We start from the raw sequence: 18,721 nt of genomic DNA on the forward strand, positions 1-18,721 counted from the left end.
CAAACATCTTGGAGAAATAACCACAGGTCTGTGGATGTAAGCTTGCACAAATCCTTCTGTCAATTCATGGAATCCCAGACAGACTAGATGATGTTGAGATCAGGGCTCTATGGGGGCCATACAATTACTTCTAGGACTCCTTGTTGTTCTTTACACTAAAGATAGATCTTAATGACCTTGAGTCTATGTTTGGGGTTGATGTCCTACTGTAGAATGAATTTGGAGCCAATCAGACACTTCTCTGCATGGTATTGCACGATGGATAAGTTTCTGCCTTTATTTCCCAGCATTGCAGACACCATTAATCCTGACCTAATCCCTAACTCCATTTGCTGAAATGCAGCCCCAAACTTGCAAGAAACCTCCACGTGCCTCATTGTTACCTGCATTCATTCAATATTGTACCACTTGTCTAACTCATTTTCACCCAGGGCCACATCAGCATTATGGTTGCCTTCAAAGGGCCATTTGAAATTGTAAGTGCTCATGCAGACGTCCGTTCAACACTGTACGAGCATGGACTTCAATGAATGGACTGGCTATGGGCTATAAAAGGGCAGATCAACAACCTGTCCCTGAGTAGTAGGTCTAAGAAAGCTGTCCCTGGTTAGTAGGGCTAGGAGAGCTGTCCCTGAGTAGTAAGGCAAAGAGTGCTGTCCCTGGGTAGCAGGGTTAAGAGAGCTGTTCCTGGGTAGTAGGGCGATTAGCACTGTCTCTGAATATTAGGTCTAAGAGAGCTGTCTTTGGGTAGTAGTGCTAAGAGAGCTGTCTTTGGGAAGTAGTGCTAAGAGAGCTGTTCCTGGGTAGCAGGGCTTAGAGAGCTTTTCCTGGTGGTACGGCTAAGAGAGCTGTCCCTTGCAAGTAGGAATGAAAGAGCTGTTCCTGGATAGTAGGGCTAAGAGAGCTGTCCGTGGATAGTAGGACTAAGAGAGATGTCCTTGGGTGGTAGAGCCAAGAGTGACTGCTCCCTATGCTATGTACTGGCTGTGTCTGCTCTGATTCAAAGATGAAACCACAGAAAAGTGCTGGCTTACTGCATTCACTTTTTGTGATGGCTGACTGCGCTAATTTTCTGTGCTGGCTGACTGCATTCATGTTTTGTGCTTTCTGACTGCATTCACTGAGTTCACTTTTTGTGTTGGATGACTGCATTCACTGCGTTCACCTTTTGTGCTGGTTGACTGCATTCACTTTTTGTTGTAGGTGACTGTGTTCACCTTTTGTGCTGGATGACAGGGTTCACTGAGTTCACTTTTTGTGCTGGCTGACTGCATTCACTTTTTGTGCTTGCTGACTGTATTCACTGCGTTCACCTTTTGTGCTGGATGACTGGATTCACTGAGTTCACTTTTTGTGCTGGCTGACTGCATTCACTTTTTGTGCTGGCTGACTGCATTCACTTTTTGTGCTGGCTGACTGCATTCACTTTTTGTGCTGGCTGACTGCATTCACTTTTTGCGCTTGCTGACTGCATTCACTGTGTGTGCTGGCTGCATTTATGGCATTCACTGTTTGTGTTGGCTGACTGCGATAACTGCTTTTTCCGTTTGTGCTGGCTGAGTTGTATCATTCCATTCATCATTTGTTCTGGCTAACATAACAGCGTTCACTGTTTGTGCTGGCTGTATGAGATCAATGCATTCATCATTTGTACTGGCTGACTTTGATCATAGAGTTCACTATTTGTTCTGTCTAACTGCGATAAATATGTTCATCATTTGTGATGGCTGACTGCGATAACTGCATTCACTGTTTTCTGGCTGACAACAATCACTCCATTTACCTTTTTTGCTGGATGACTGCATTGACCTTTTGTGCTGGATGACTGAGTTTCCTGTTTGTGCTGCCTGACTGCTTTCACTTTTTGTGCTGGCTGACTTGTTCACTTTTTGTGAAGGCTAACTGCATTCACTTTTTGTGCTGGCTGACTGCGTTCATTTTTTGTGCTTACTGTGATCACTTTTTGTGCTGGATGACTGCATTCACTGTTTGTGCTGACTGCGATCACTGCGTTCAACATTTGTGCTGGCTGACTGCATTTACTGTTTGTGCTGGCTGACTGCAATCACTTCATTCACTGTTTGTGCTAGCTGACTGCAATAACTGGGTTCACCGTTTGTGTAGGCTGACTGTATTCGCTGTTTGTGCTGGTTGACTGCAATAACTGCTTTTGTGCTCGCTGACTGTGATAACTGCGTTGACAGTGCTGACTGACTGCACTCACTTTTTGTGCTGGATGACTGTTTTTACTGTGTTCACTTTTGTGCGCTAGACGACTGCGTTCACTTTTTTCAGCTAATGACTATATTAACTGTTTGTGCTAGCTGACTGCATTCACTTTTTGAGCTGGCTGACTGCATTCACTTTTTGTGCTTGCTGACTGCATTCACTGTGTGTGCTGGCTGCATTTATGGCGTTCACTGTTTGTGCTGGCGGACTGCGATAACTGCGTTTTCCGTTTGTGCTGGCTGAGTTGTATCATTCCATTCATCATTTGTTCTAGCTAACATAACAGCGTTCACTGTTTGTGCTGGCTGTATGAGATCAATGCATTCATCATTTGTACTGGATGACTTTGATCATAGAGTTCACTGTTTGTTCTGTTTAACTGCGATAAATGTGTTCATCATTTGTGCTGGCTGACTGCGATAACTGCATTCACTGTTTGCTGGCTGACTGCAATCACTCCATTTACCTTTTGTGCTGGATGACTGCATTGACCTTTTGTGCTGGATGACTGAGTTCCCTGTTTGTGCTGCCTGACTGCATTCACTTTTTGTGCTGGCTGACTTGTTCACTTTTTGTAAAGGCTAACTGCATTCACTTTTTGTGCTGGCTGACTGCGTTCATTTTTTGTGCTGACTGTGATCACTTTTTGTGCTGGATGACTGCATTCACTGTTTGTGCTGGCTGACTGCGATCACTGCATTCAACATTTGTGCTGGCTGACTGCATTTACTGTTTGTGCTGGCTGACTGCAATCACTGCATTCACTGTTTGTGCTAGCTGACTGCAATAACTGGGTTCACCGTTTGTGTAGGCTGACTATGATCACTGCGTTCACCTCTTGTTCTGGCTGACTGTATTCGCTGTTTGTGCTGGTTGACTGCAATAACTGCTTTTGTGCTCGCTGACTGTGATAACTGCGTTGACTGTGCTGACTGACTGCAATCACTTTTTGTGCTGTATGACTGTTTTTACTGTGTTCACTTTTGTGCGCTACATGACTGCGTTCACTTTTTTCGGCTGAATGACTATATTCACTGTTTGTGCTGGCTGACCGCATTCACTTTTTGTGCAAGCTGACTGCATTAATTTTTGTGCTGGTTGACTACATTCACTGTCTGGGATAGCTAACTGTGTTCACAGTGTTTACTGTTTGTGCTGGCTGACTATAATCATTGCATTCACCATTTGTGCTGGCTGACTTCATTCACTGTTCATGCTGGCTGACTGTGATAAGTGCTTTCACTGTTTGTGCTGGCCGACTGCGATCATGGCGTTCACTGTTTGTGCAGGCAGACTGTGATAACGTTCACCATTTATGTGGGCTTACTATGATCACTGCGTTCACCATTTGTTCTGGCTGACTGTGTTCACTATTTGTGCTGGCTGACTGCGATAACTGTGTTTGTGCTGGCTGACTGCGATAACTGCATTTTCCATTTGTGCTGGCTAACTACATTCTTTGCATTCACTGTACAGGCTTAGGGCTCGCTCTCACTTGCGATTAAATCGGATGAATGCAATCCGATAAAAAATTGCATTCGGACCAATTTAATCCTATGATGGTGTGCTCAGTGGCGGTTTTTTTCCAGCTCCGATCGGATTGCATTTGGGCTGAAAAAAAATCGCAGCATGCTGCAATTGCATGCTGGATTCGGATCGCACGCATCCATATAAGTCTATGAGTGTGTGTGTAACATTGCACTGTATTCAGATTGCACCCAAGTGCAATGCGATTCCCGGAGACGACAGCAACAGAGGAAATGGAGAAATTGATTTATCCGTCCACTCTGAAGCTGTGCTGAGATCCTCTCTGTGTGAGAGGATCGGAGCACAGAGCACTGACATTCGGCTCCCACTCACAGCAGAGCAGGAGCCAAATGTCATTAGCATATCCCATCCGATGCTCTCACATCGGATGCCATATGCTAGTAAGACACCAGCCTTACTGCGATCACTGTGTTCAACATTTGTGCTTGCTGACTGCGATAATTGCATTCACCATTTGTGCTGACTGACTGCGATAACTGCATTCACCGTTTGTGCTGGCTGACTGCAATCACTCCGTTCACAGTTTGAGCTGGCTGACTGCATTCACGGTGTTTATCTTTTGTGATGGATGACTGCTTTCGCTGCATTCACCTTTTCTTCTGGATGACTGTGTTCACTGCGTCCACCTTTTGTGATGGATGACTGCGTAAACTGTGCTGGCTGACTGCTTTCACTGCATTCATCTTTTGTGCAGGATGACTGCGTTCACTTTTTGTGCTGGCTGACTCCGTTTCCCATTTTTGCTGGCTAACTGTGATAACTACGCTCACAGTTTGTGCTGGCTGACTGCATTCATGGCATTTACCTTTGGTTCTGGCTGACTGCATTCACTTTTTGTGCTGGATGAGTACGTTCACTTTTTGGGCTGGATGACTGCATTCTATTTTTGTGCTGGATGACTGCGTTCTGTTTTTGAGCTGGATGACTGTATTCACTTCTTGTGCTGGCTGACTTGTTCACCATTTGTGCTAGCTGACTGCAATCACTGCATTTACCGTTTGTGCTGGCAAACTAAGATCACAGTTTGTGCAAGCTAACTGTGTTCACAGCGTGCACTTTTCACTCTAACAAAGATGGCACCTGCTGCTTGTGCTGTCACCATTCCTTCTTTTTACCACTCGCTGCATCTGATCAGATTCAAAAATCACATCAGCTCCCTGTGTCGGCACCACCTCTTCTGAATGGAGTGAGTCGGCACATGCGCTGGCATGTCTGTACCAACTGTTGTTTGGAAGACAGCCACAACAGGGGATCTAAGGCCACCATTTCTGAACATTTCTTTCATTCTATTATTTGTTGCTTGCCTCTTCAACTATCTGTGATTGTGATGGTGCTGCCATTTACTATAGTTAAAAAAATAGGCTATAGAATAATAAATTAGTTTTCAAGTGTTGATATATACTTTAAAGGGAACCTGACAGGTGATATATGCTGTGATATATGCTGTCCAAACCTTATGCAGCATATATCAGCCACTGGCTGTATGATCACAGCCATGTATATTTGACTCTAAAACGCCCCCAAGGACTAATGCACACATATAGGCAGAGGCTTGTCAGTCACTTTGGGAGAAGCTGAGGTCCTGCCTGTACTACTAGTCACTTGATAGCTCAGTCCTCGACAGCTATTAAAAATATGTTTTTCTCTAAAATTCTGCAGCGTTTCAGAGTCAAACATACATGGCCGTGATTGTACAGCCAGCTTGTGATACATGTTGCCCACAGTTTGGGCAGCATGAATCACCTGTCAGGTTCCCTTTTAAATACCTTCAATCTGAATTGGAGCATTAACTTACTAGTACTGGGTTAACAACAGTTTGCTGTATAGTTTACATGATATATAATAAACGATAGTTTATTACATGACTCTGATTCCTAATTCTTCAATTATATTGGAAGATAAGGAGCTGTTGAATGCAGCCATTTATCATTAGTTAACTGGAAAATAATAGGGAAATAGGGAACATTATCAAAGTTGCAATGGGTCATGATGAAACAAATAACATTGGTTTTGGCGATAAGAGGTTTATTTAGTACGCTCCTAAGTGTTCCTAAAATGTAACATTCCCATGATAGCAATGTTAGATGGTAAATCGCTGAATAAATACAAGGCTGATGTTCAATCTGATTAAAACATTTTAATTTAGTTGGTTCATAGTTTATCATTAAATTGCCATTCTTTCTAGCAGCTAAGCGTGTCTCCAATTTGTAAATGTATCATGCTCAACTTCCTTACTTCCTTTATCTCCCTATTTAGAGATTATCAGACAATTCTTGGAATGTAGTTAAGCAATTATATTTCAAGTCAATGTAAAATAGTTGTTTTTTTTCACACTGAGACCTTGTTTGTGATTTGTCAGATACCCTCATACCCTCTAGATAACAAGGCCCACTTGTGTCTCAAAATGACAAAACCATGTCCACATGGTTAAATTGGTAAACTTACTGGTTTATGCATTTTTATTCTTAGTAATTACCTTTCAATTTTTTTCTAAATTGGACCAACCATGATGTATTGAATGCTATAACCGCTCCCTATAAATAAGGAGTTGTTGAGACATTACCTGTAAAATGTGACTGCACTTTTAGAAGCATGCATATAACTAAATTTCCCTTAATATTTACTCCGCCTGATTCCCTTTTCCTGTCCTGGGCCGTTTCTTTAAATCCTGAAGTAGCAGCAGCGGGGAGTATAAGTAGTTTCTGTGTGATGCTGACGGTACAGTTCCATTGGTAATGTGCTGTGTGTATTTTAGTTCTTCATTCTAATTTACTCCCTGTTTTAAGTCACAGTTCCTGTAATCCTAATGTAAAATAATATTTTTCCCACTTTTTTCTTTCTCATTGCCCCACATCTCAGCTGCAAAATTTGTCTTCTTAGCCTCCCTTCCCACCCGAATCCGACTATATTAATTCTAACAGATCACATGTGATCATAGGGACTGAGCATGCGCGGAACAAATAGCTGTCTGCTTTCTCCACACATGCAGATTGGAACATAAATGCAGAGCAATTTAATCTGCTGCAAAATCGGATGTCACTAATGATATCCTGTCGACAAGACGGAGCTGGAAGTGCTCACGATCATGAGGCTGGTTGACATTATATATTCATGGTTGGATCACAACAAGCTAGCAGTACTCAACAGAATAAAAGCCAGGATATGTGCAAAAATTATTATTATTATATATAAAAATATTTACTAAAAATAGAAAAACATGCAACGTGTTTTGGCTGCATTCAGCCTTCATCAGATGTTTGAGGGTTATTCAATGCAATAAGCTTATACATGTACATACAGTCATGGCCAAAAGTTTTGAGAATGACACCAAAATTCTATTTTCACATGATCTGCTGGCCTCTGGTTTTTATTAGTGTTTGTCTGATGTTTATATCACATACAGAAATATAATTGCAATCATATTATGAGTACCAATAGGTTATATTGACAGTTAGAATGACTTAATGCAGCAAGTCAATATTTTCAGTGTTGTCCCTTCTTCTTCAAGACCTCTGTAATTCTCCCTGGCATGCTCTCAATCAACTTTTGGACCAAATGACTGATAGCAGTCCATTCTTGCATAATCAATGCTTGCATTTTGCCAGAATTTGTTGTTTTTTTTTGTCCACCCGTCTCTTGATGATTGACCACAAGTTCTCAATGGGATTAAGATCTGGGGAGTTTCCAGGCCATGGACCCAAAATCTCTATGTTTTGTTCCATGAGCCATTTAGTTATCACCTTTGCTTTATGGCAAGGTGCTCCATCATGCAGGAAAAGGTATTGTTGGGCGCCAAACTGCTCTTGGACGGTTGGGAGAAGTTGCTCTTGGAGGACATTCTGGTACCATTCTTTATTCATGGCTGTGTTTTTAGGCAAGACTGTGAGTGAGCCGATTCCCTTGGCTGAGAAGCAACCCCACACATGAATGGTTTCAGGATGCTTTACAGTTGGCATGAGACAAGACTGGTGGTAGCGCTCACCTCTTCTTCTCCGAATAAGCTGTTTTCCAGATGTCCCAAACAATCGAAAAGGGGATTCATCAGAGAAAATGACTTTGCCCCAGTCCTCAGCAGTCCACTCCCTGTACCTTTTGCAGAATATCAGTCGGTCCCTGATGTTTTTTCTGGAGAGAAGTGGCTTCTTTGCTGCCCTCCTTGAAACCAGCCCTTGCTCAAAGAGTCTCCGCCTCACAGTACGTGCAGAAGCACTCACACCAGCCTACTGCCATTCCTGAGCAAGCTCGGCACTGCTGGTAGTCCGATCCCGCAGCTGAAACAGTTTTAAGATACGGTCCTGGCGCTTGCTGGTCTTTCTTGGGCGCCCTGGAGCCTTTTTGACAACAATGGAAGCTCTCTCCTTGAAGTTCTTGATGATGCGATAGATTGTTGACTGAGGTGCAATCTTTGTAGCTGCGATACTCTTCCCTGTTATGCCATTTTTGTGCAGTGCAATGATGGCTGCACGTGTTTCTTTAGAGATAACCATGGTTAACTGAAGAGAAACAATGATACCAAGAACCAGCCTCCTTTTAAAGTGTCCAGTGATGTCATTATTACTGAATCATGACTGATTGATCGCCAGCCCTGTCCTCATCAACACCCACACCTGTGTTAATGGATCAATCACTAAAACGATGTTAGCTGCTCCTTTTAAGGCAGGACTGCAATGATGTTGAAATGTGTTTTGGGGGTTAAAGTTCATTTTCTGGGCAAATATTGACTTTGCAAGTACAGTAATTGCTGTTAAGCTGATCACTCTTTGACATTCAGGAGTATATGCAAATTGCTATTACAAAAAATGAAGCAGTAAACTTTGGAAAAATTACTCTTTGTCTCATTCTCAATACTTTAGGCCATGACTGTATATGTTCATGAATGAGTAGGCAGGTATACTGATCAACAAAAAACATATGTATTATATTATGTTGTCCCAAGACAACATTTCAATACTCTGATATATAACGTAAAAGCATACAATAAAATATAGTGTAATATTTCATTCATGTATATATATGTAAGCTCATTGCATTGAATAACCCTCAGACTCCTGATGAAGGCTGAATACAGTTGAAACGTGTTGTGTGTTTTTTCTACTTTTAATCAATATTTTAATGGTTAATTCTCCACTTTCCATTTATACGGAGGGTGCGCATCATCTGACTCTTTTTCTCTTGATTGCGTCCTGCCGGAACTCTTCTTGGAAGAAATTCCTGCAGGATACCAGATTGGCTACACCCAGGTGAAATGCTTCTCACACATGTTCCATGGAGTTGCCCTATGTTGAACAACTCTTTTCAGGTGAGAAGCTTTCCTTTTATGTTTTGGTTATAATAATTATTTTTCTTACTGCACTCAGATAGTGCTAATCTCTCTCCCCTTCCCTTAAAGGAGTTTCCCACTACTTTTGCAGTACACCGCAGTGGCCACTACCACTTGATGGCGGAGCCGCCGCAGCCAGCACCTATAACAGCTGATCGGCGGGGGTGCCATGTGTGGCCAATCATACATTGATGCCCTATCCTGTGGATAGGGCATCAATGTAAAAGTAGTGGACAACCCCTTTAAAGGAACTCCAGTAAACAAGCTAACAGTGATCATGTAACTATTCTTAAGAACTCAGGAAAGGACGCATTGTCATTAGTTAGTGAATTTACAAAGCAGAAGGAACACAATTGGAGGACAGGAGTTTAATTCTGGACAACCCCTTGGACTTTTTAGGAGAAGATGTGCCATATATATGTATCAGGTCAGGAGTGGAGCCTGCGCCATTCAGCTTGGGTGTCGATTTTATTACATTACCCACTCCTGGGAGGAATATTTTAATATTGTAAATTACGCTGTTTAAAAGGCTCCCAACATGGCAGCCATTACTTTTGATGGCCATTGCTTCCCTGCACTGAGCTATTTAAGATTAGTAATGCTCTACTATGGCAGCCGGTTGCTTACTAAGGAACCCTGTATATGCCATTTTTAGTCAAAACAAAAATAAATTTAAACATTTTCATGGCCTTTCCCAAAAAAAGTGTCATTAAAATAAATAAAAACATTGTATATATCCCAAAATTGTATAAATGAAATCTAAAACTTGACAAGCAAAAAACAAGTCCTCAAACAACTCTATCATAACAGGAAAATTAAAAAAGTATGGGTCTCAGAAAATAGTGGTCGCATTTTTTTTTTATATAAAGTTCTGATTTTTTTTTACTAATATACTAGAAAAAAAAGTATAAGTGTAGTATCACTGTAATCATACCTGAAGAATAATGTTGCCAGGTGATTTTTACTGTACAATAAATGTTGTAAAAAAACAAAACCCAAAAGACAATGGTAAAATTGTGGGGTGTTTTTTTCACCCATTTAATGCACTTGGAATTTTAATTTTTATTCTTGATTTTCTGTTCACATATGGTAAAATTAATGGTGTCTTTCATAACTCATCCTGAAAAAATTATAAGTTATGGCAGGAATTAGCATCAGCGAATTCTCACTATTCTGTCCAAAAACCATTATAGTTCATACTTTCCAAACAAACAGCCTTGGCTAGTAGTAATCTGATCAATTCTAACATTAACTTTGTGGACTGGAATAAAACTCTGTCAAGCTGTTTTCTACCTTTACTAAAGTATTTGATGTACAGTATTATTAACATTCAGAGAAGTGTCTACATGTCTCAATACTGTGAATCTGATGCTGGATGCCATTAATTGCTGACCTTACAAAACTAAAAATGCCCTGAGGATTTATGTAATTTTGAAGTTATAGCCCTTCTTTCTAAATCATGACCTTTTGTGTTGTGTGTGACATTTCAGTTTACTCATCCATATAAACATCTGAGAGATATAGTTCTACACTAGGATTTTTAATCTTAATGCATTTCCGGCTACTGCGATGTGATTTTACATGCATGCTGACATTTTGAGCTTTCATTATTCAGGAAGACAAGAAAATAGCTGATACATTCATTAGGATTTGAAGAAAGATTACAAATGCAACAGAAAAAAAACCTTGTGGCATGCAACAGATAGAGCCTGTGTGTCTCTGTGTTAAGGAGTCTTATATCCTTAAAGAGATACGACAAACATTAAACCACACATGACTTTTTATACCTATTTTTAAAAAGGCAATTAATGACAAAAATGGACATTTTAGAATATATACGTAAGATTGGCAGGTCAGCTCTAGCCTAGAAAAACTACAAAGAGCTCAACATAATATATAAAAAAATAATCAAATCAGTATCAAAATAGAAAATAAACAACATCCCAAGATATTATTTAAACATATAAATGCCCAAAAAATCCAAGGTTCGCACCGGTAGATCCCCTAAATAATGGTAATGGGGAGTTGGTCACTGAAGACCAAGAAAAGTCAATACTACATGGGCATTTCAGCTCAGTATACACCAGAGAAGAGAGAATGGCTGATGCAGTTGAGCCTAGTACTCTAAATATATCAACAAATATACATAGTTGTCTAAATATAGATAAGGTTTCAGGTAAGATAAATAAAATTAATGAAAACATGGCCTCAAGACTAGATGGGTTGCATCCAAGAGTGCTTGAGGAACTTAGTTCAGTTATTGCCGTGCCCCTCTACATAATCTTTAGATGCTCTCTAGTGACTGGTACTGTTCCGAGTGACTGGCACAAAGCCAATACGGTGCCTATATTCAAAAGGGTTCTAGGTCTTTCACAGGTAATTTTAGACCAGTAAACTTAACATTCATTGCGGGGAAATTTTTAAAAGACTATAAACAGGAGTATGTTACAGAAAATAATAATGTAAGTGATGGCCAGAATGGTTTTACTAAGGAAAGAAGTTGTGAAACCAACCTGATTAATGTTTATGAATAGGTGAAAAGAAGCCTGGACAGAGGAGTAAGTGTTGATATAAAATTTTTGGACTTTTGCAAAGGCGTTTAACATTGTCCCTCATTGGTGATGTCTAATGGGTAAATTAAGGTTTATAGGTTTGGAAAATAAGGTTTGTAAATGGATTTGAAACTGGCTCAAAGACCGCACCCAGAGAGTTGTGGAGAATGACTGCTCTATTTATAAGTAGTGTAACCCAAGGTACAGTGATGGATCTGCTATTATAAAACTTTTTTATTAATGATATAGAAAACGGGATTAATTTTTTGTTTCCATTTTTGTAGATGACACCAATCTAAGTAGTATAGTGCAGCCTATGGATCTATGGAAGATGTTCATAATTTACAGACTGACTTGGACAAACTGGGTGTTTGGGCATTCACTTGGCAGATGAGATTCAATGTGTATAAATGTAAAATTATGCATATGGGCACTAATTTGCAGGAATATTATGTTATATGGTGAATAAAACTAGGAGTCGCATGTAGAGAAGGATCTTCATGTAATGTCAGTCTTCTAAACCCAGCAGAATATTCTCATATATTAAAAGAGGCATGGACTTCTGGGATATGGATATCAAAGAAAGGAAGCAATGGGTTTAGAAAAGGTTCACAGAAGAGCCACAAACTGATAAAGGGCATGGAGGATCTCAGTTATGAGGAAAGATTAAAATAATTACATTTATTTAGTCTTGAGAAGAGATGTCTATAGAGGAACATGATTAACTTGTACAAGTACATCAGCAAAAAACATCAGCAAAAATATGCTGATAAAATGTTTCATGTAAAATGCCCCCACTAAATAAAATGGACATGTGTCATTTTTCAATCATCGTAACTATGTAATAGGTTCTGCTGTGACCCCTTTGTATGAGTCACTAAACGACCATCACAAAATAATCTATTAGAAATAGTATTTAGTTTACCATATACTCTGTACTGGTTAACACTAATAAACTTTACATAAAGTCTACAGATTACATTTGCTTTCATTTTTATGTATCTTATTACCCTTTTTTGTTTGTTTTTCAGGCATTGTATATCCATATTTTCCACGTATTGGCCGCTACAATTTCAATTTTTATGAAGCCAAGAAAGCATGTCAAGACCAAGATTCTATAATTGCCTCTTTTGATCAACTCTATGATGCCTGGAGGTCGGGACTTGATTGGTGCAATGCAGGCTGGCTAAATGATGGATCAGTACAATACCCAATTACCAATCCTAGAGAACCTTGTGGGGGAAAAAACACTGTTCCTGGAGTTCGAAACTATGGATATAGGGACAAAGACAAAGGCCGATATGATGTGTTTTGTTTCACATCAAACTTCAAAGGTAAATGAAAACATGTATTAGAAGTTACATTGTGGGTAACCCGAGCTGGATGTTCACAGTCATAAAATGCTAGTGGCTGAGCAAACATTTCTAAGGATTCTTTCTCTAGTGCTCATATTCTATAGGGTTTATGTTGCCAATGGTCTATAGGGTTTCATCATCTGAACATTCACTTCTGATTTGTAATTTTGCGATACAATAATTACCCTTTTACCCAGGGGTGGGGAATCTTTTTTTCTGCCAAGTGCCATTTGGATATTTATACCATCCTTCAGGGGACTTACAAATTGCGTGCTAACTCCTCCCACAAAGTACGTCTTGACACTGGCACTGGTATCAGGACGTAATCTTTCATTTCAAGCACCTTAGCATTCAGTGGTGAATACTGTGTGTGCCTGCTCACAGAGCAAGAAGAAATGAATGGGCCGGCGGCCGGCAAAATACAGCTGCCAGCCTAAGCAATATGGTCCCTGGGAATCTGCCTGGGGGCTGGATAAAAGGTCATCGAGGGCCTTTGGTCCCCAGGGCTTAGGTTCTCCACCCCTGCTTTAACCCATTACATTCTTAAGTTTTAATGTGAGATAGAAAAATTATCAACAACCATTCATGTTTCATGTTATATCCTTTGGAGCCACTTTACTTAGACCATTAGAGGTACAATAGTTGTTTTCAAATATACACCTATTACATAGGAAGGTAATCCAATAATTGTAACATAGTTTTTTAAGGTTGAAGTAAGACTAAGTCCATCTAGTTCAACCCATAGCCTAACATGTTGATCCAGAGTAAGGCAAAAAAAAACATGTGGCAAACATTAAGCTCCACATTGGGGAAAAAAATTCCTTCCCGACTCCATACGACAATCAGACTAGTTCCCTGGATCAATGCCCTATCAAGGAATCTAGTATATATAACCTGCAATTTTATACTTTTCAAGAAAGGCATCCATGCCCTTCTTAAATTTTAATAGTGAATCACTCATTACATCATGCAGCAGAGAGTTCCATAGTCTCACTGCTCTTACAGTAAAGAATCCACATCTGTGATTATGTTTAAACCTTCTTTCCTCCAGACGTAGAAGATGCCCCCTTGTCCCCGTCTCTGGCCTCAAAGTGAAAAGATCAGTAGACAGGTCTTTGTAATGTTCCCTCATATACTTGTACATAGTAATAAGATCACCCCTAAGCCTTCGTTTTTCCACAGTAAATAACCCCAAGTGTAATAACCTGTCTTGGTATTGCAGACCCCCCAGTCCTCTAATTACCTTGGTAGCTCTTCTCTGCACCCTCTAGTTCAGCTATGTCTTTCTTATACACCGGAAACCAGAACTGTGAACAGTATTCTAAGTGTGGTCGCACTAGTGACTTGTATAGAGGTAAAATTATGTTCTCCTCATGAGCATCTTTGCCTCTTTTAATGCATCCCATTATTTTATTTGCCTTTGCAGCAGCTACCTGACACTGGCCACTAAACGTGAGCTTGTCATCCACCAATACACCCAGGTCTTTTTCAGTTACAGTTTTGCCCAGTGTCTTACAATTAAGCATATAATTATACATTTTATTTCCTCTGCCCACTTGCATTACCTTACATTTATCCCCATTAAAGCTCATTTACCATTTATCAGCCCAAGCTTCTAGTTTACATAGATCCTCCTGTAATATAAAATTGTCCTCCTCTGTATTGATTACCCTGCAGAGTTTAGTGTCATCTGCAAATATTTAAATATTTCTCTATATGCCCCCTACAAGGTCATTAATAAATATGTTAAAAAGAAGGGGGCCCAATACTGACCCCTGTGGTACCCCACTGTTAACTGAGACCCGGTCTAAGTGTTTTCCATTAATAACCACCCTTTGTTTCCTATCACTGAGTCAATTCTTAACCCACATACATATATTTTCCCCTATCCCCATTGTTCTAAATTTATGTATCAACCTTTTGTGTGGAACCGTATCAAAAGCTTTTGAAAAGTCCATATACACAACATCCACTGCATTTACTTGGTCCAGTCTGGAACTTGCCTCCTCATAAAAACTGATCAGATTAGTTTGACAGGAACGGTCCCTCGTAAACCCATGTTGATATTGGGTCATGAGGTTATTCTTCTTCAGATATAGCATCTCTTAGGAAACCCTCCAGGATTTTACCCACAGTAGAGGTTAAGCTTACTGGCCTATAATTTCCAAGTTCAGTTTTTGTCCCCTTTTTGAATATTGGCACCACATTTGCTATACGCCAGTCCTGTGGTACAGACCCTGTTATTATGGAATCTTTAAAGATTAAAAATAATGGTCTATCTATGACGTTACTTAATTCCTGCAGTACTTTCGAGTGTATCCCATCCGGGCCCGGGGATTTGTCAATTTTAGTGATTTTTAGACGCCGCCGTACTTCCTGCTGGGTTAAGCAAGTGACATTTAATGGAGAATTTTTGTTATCACTAATCATGTTTTCTGTCATGCGATTTTCTTGTGCACATACGGTTGAAAAAAAATCATTTAGCATATTGGCTTTTTCCTCATCCTCATCCACCATTTCAGCCAGATTATTTTTAAGGGGGCCAACACTATCATTTTTTGTTTTTTTTACTATTTATGTAGTTAAAGAATATTTTGGGATTATTTTTACTTTCTCTGGCAATGATTCTCTCTGCCTCAATCTTTGCTGCCTTGATTTGGTTTTTACAGAATTTATTTAATTTTCTATATTTATTTAATGCCTCATCACTACCTACTTGCTTTAGTTCTCTAAATGCTTTCTTTTTGTCACTTATTGCGCCCCTTACAGCTCTATTTAGCCATAGTGGTTTCCTCCTATTTCTAGCATATTTATTCCCATAGGGTATATATTGTGCACAGGTCCTATTCAGGATGCTAATAAATGTCTCCCATTTGCTTTGTGTAGCTTTATGTCTCAGGATATCATCCCAGTTTATTACACTAAGATCATCTCTCAACCATTGGAAATTTGCCTTCCTGAAGTTTAGTGTCCTTGTACCGCTCTACTACATGTAACATCCCTGGCGGCGTGCTTGCATAGTGCACCACCTCCCACCATGCAAGACCGCAATCTTACCCATCAGTCCAGCCTGCAGACCTTGCTCCAGTTCATGCTGTGTGCATGTCTCTTGTCTGACTGCTTAGGGCGGCGGCCCGGTTTCTTCCTGACTCTTATAGCTGCTGTGGGTACACCCCTAATGCGTCTCCAGCCGATTGCTGTCAGTCACTGGATATTTAAAACCCCTCCACCCAGAAGGAGGTGCCTGAGCAACACTATCTATCAGTGTGCTCCTTGCCTCTGATTTGCCGGGTCTTGTCCTGTATCTTGTCAGTTTCTGCCACCCTGGGTGCCGCATACCCAGGCCTGTTATCTCTTACTTCTAGTCTGTTTCTGCCACCCTGGGGGCTGCATACCCAGGCCTGTTATCTCTGACTTCTAGTCTGTTTCTGCCACCCTGGGGGCTGTATTCCCAGGCCTGTTATTTGTGACTTCTAGTCCATTTCCGCCACCCTGGGGACTGTATACCCAGGTTCGTTCCTTTATCTCGTTGCAGTATCAGTTCCTGTCTGAACTGTCTCCTAGCCTGTTACCTGTTTGTCTCTATGTCCGTACCCTCCCTTTTCCTGCAGTGTCTGAACCTGCCCCTAACTCCAACTCGTTGTCTCTGTACTTCTGTTTGTGAGTTTTGTGTCCACTCGCTACTTCATTGTAAGTACCTTGTGTGTATCTGGTTCTGCTTGTCCCTTTTCCCTTCCTCCGTATCTACCTCCTGTGTTCTAGCCATATTCCTGTATTTTCCTATCTGTTCCATGTGAACAGAGCCCTGTCCTCTCTGCCTGCACCATCAGCCCTGTTCTGCTCTGCTTGCTCACCGCTCCAGTGGTTTCGCTCTGCTCTGCCTTGCCCACCGCTCCAGCGTTTCCTCTCTCCTCTGCCTAGCCCACCGCTCCGGCGGTTCCTCTCTGCTCTGCCTAGCCCACCGCTCCGGCGGTTCCTCTCTGCTCTGCCTTGTCCACCTCACCTGCGGTTTCGATCTGCTCTGCCTTGTCCACCGCTCTGGCAGTTCCTCTCTGCTCTGCCTTGTCCACCGCGCCAGTGGTTTCTCTCTGCTCTGCCTTGCCCACCGCTCCAAAGGTTCCTCTCTGCTCTGCCTTGTCCACCGCACCTGTGGTTTCGCTCTGATCTGCCTTGTCCACCGCTCCGGCGGTTCCTCTCTGCTCTGCCTTGTCCACCGCTCTGGCGGTTTCGCTTTGCTCTGCCTTGTCCACCGCACCTGCGATTTCGCTCCGCTCTGCTTGCTCACCGCTCTGGCGGTTTTGCTCTGCTCTGCCTTGTCCTCCGCACCTGCGGTTCCGCTCTGCTCTGCCTTGTCCTCCGCTCCGGCAGTTTCGTTTTACTCTGCTTGTCTACTGCATCTGTGGCTCTGTTCCTGTCTCCCAGTCTGTACTGGACCCTATTTAGCCTGCGCTCCAACCTGCTAGTACCTGCCTGTCTTCACTCCAGCCGTGCTTGCCAGTATCTCCCTGTCTGCATGCCAGCCGTGCTTGTCAGTACCCACCTGTCTGCATACCAGCTGTGCTTGCCAGTACCCACCTGTCTGCATACCAGCCATGCTTGTCAGTACCCACCTGTCTGCATACCAGCTGTGCTTGCCAGTACCCACCTGTCTGCATACCAGCCGTGCTTACCAGTACCCACCTGTCTGCATACCAGCCGTGCCTGCCAATACCCACCTGTCTGTATACCAGTCTAACCTGCCTGTTCCTGCATTCCCCGGTGTGGGTCAACAGCTGTGACTGGGGTCTGACCTGGAGTGGCACCTGGTCCCTCTGCTCGGTTCCTCCTTGGTTCACAGAGCCGACTGAGCCGCCGTGCTTGATACTTAGTTACACCCCTCCAGGCACTCCTCGGCTCATGGTACAGTGGGATCACTAATCACGCTCACGCCAGTCAGTCAGGGCGTGAGCTTAACACTACACATTTTATAAAAGGTTACATGAAAACGTATTATTTTGTGATCACTATTACCCAAGTGACCCCCAACTCGTATATTTGATATGCGGTCTGGCCTATTTGCTAATATTAGGTCTAGCAGTGCCCCCCTTCTTGTTGGGTCCTGAACCAGTTGTGAAAGGTAATTGTTTCTCATAGTTGTCAAAAACCTATTACCTTTGCTTGAACTACAGGTTTCTGTCCCCTAATGTATTTCAGGGTAGTTGAAGTCCCCCATAATAATGACTTGTCCTTGAGTCGCTGCTTTATCTATTAGCTTTGCGAGGATATTCTCTGCTGCTTCCATTATTTTTGGAAACTTATAACAAACCCCTATCAGTAATTTATTATTTTTTCCCCCTCCCCTTATCTCCACCCACAGGGACTCTACATTTCCATTAGATTCACATTATATCCTCCTGCAAGATGGGTTTTAAGGATGATTTTACATATAAACACACACCCCCCCCTCGCTTGTTTGTACGGTCATTTCTGAACAGACTATAGCCCCGTAAATTAACTGCCCAGTCATGGCTCTCATCCAGCCATGTCTCAGATATCCACACCATGTCATAATTATTTTCCAACAAAATTAATTCTAATTCCTCCATTTTGTTGGTGAGGCTTCTGGCATTAGTGTACATGCATTTTATGTATCTCTCTGTACCTCTATTCCTTCTTACATTATTGACTGTTCTAACCCCACCCCCAATTTTTTTATTTGTGCCCAGGTCACTATCTGC

General features: G+C 41.6%; 1 protein-coding gene across 3 annotated transcripts in view; it reads left to right on the forward strand.

The window, feature by feature from the left end:
• The window catches only part of HAPLN1 (hyaluronan and proteoglycan link protein 1), a 172,481-nt gene that overhangs the window by 146,182 nt on the left and 7,578 nt on the right, over positions 1 to 18,721 (forward strand). For all 3 annotated transcript variants that reach the window (XM_073679007.1, XM_073679026.1, XM_073679017.1), the window contains one exon: positions 12,681 to 12,983. In XM_073679007.1, the coding sequence (XP_073535108.1) occupies positions 12,681 to 12,983 (303 nt within the window). The remainder of the gene's footprint in view (positions 1 to 12,680; positions 12,984 to 18,721) is intronic.

Source organism: Phyllobates terribilis, unplaced genomic scaffold (assembly GCF_046119375.1).
Source record: "Phyllobates terribilis strain yellow unplaced genomic scaffold, ASM4611937v1 Scaffold_1__5_contigs__length_1240528914, whole genome shotgun sequence".
Classification (NCBI taxonomy): domain Eukaryota; kingdom Metazoa; phylum Chordata; class Amphibia; order Anura; family Dendrobatidae; genus Phyllobates; species Phyllobates terribilis.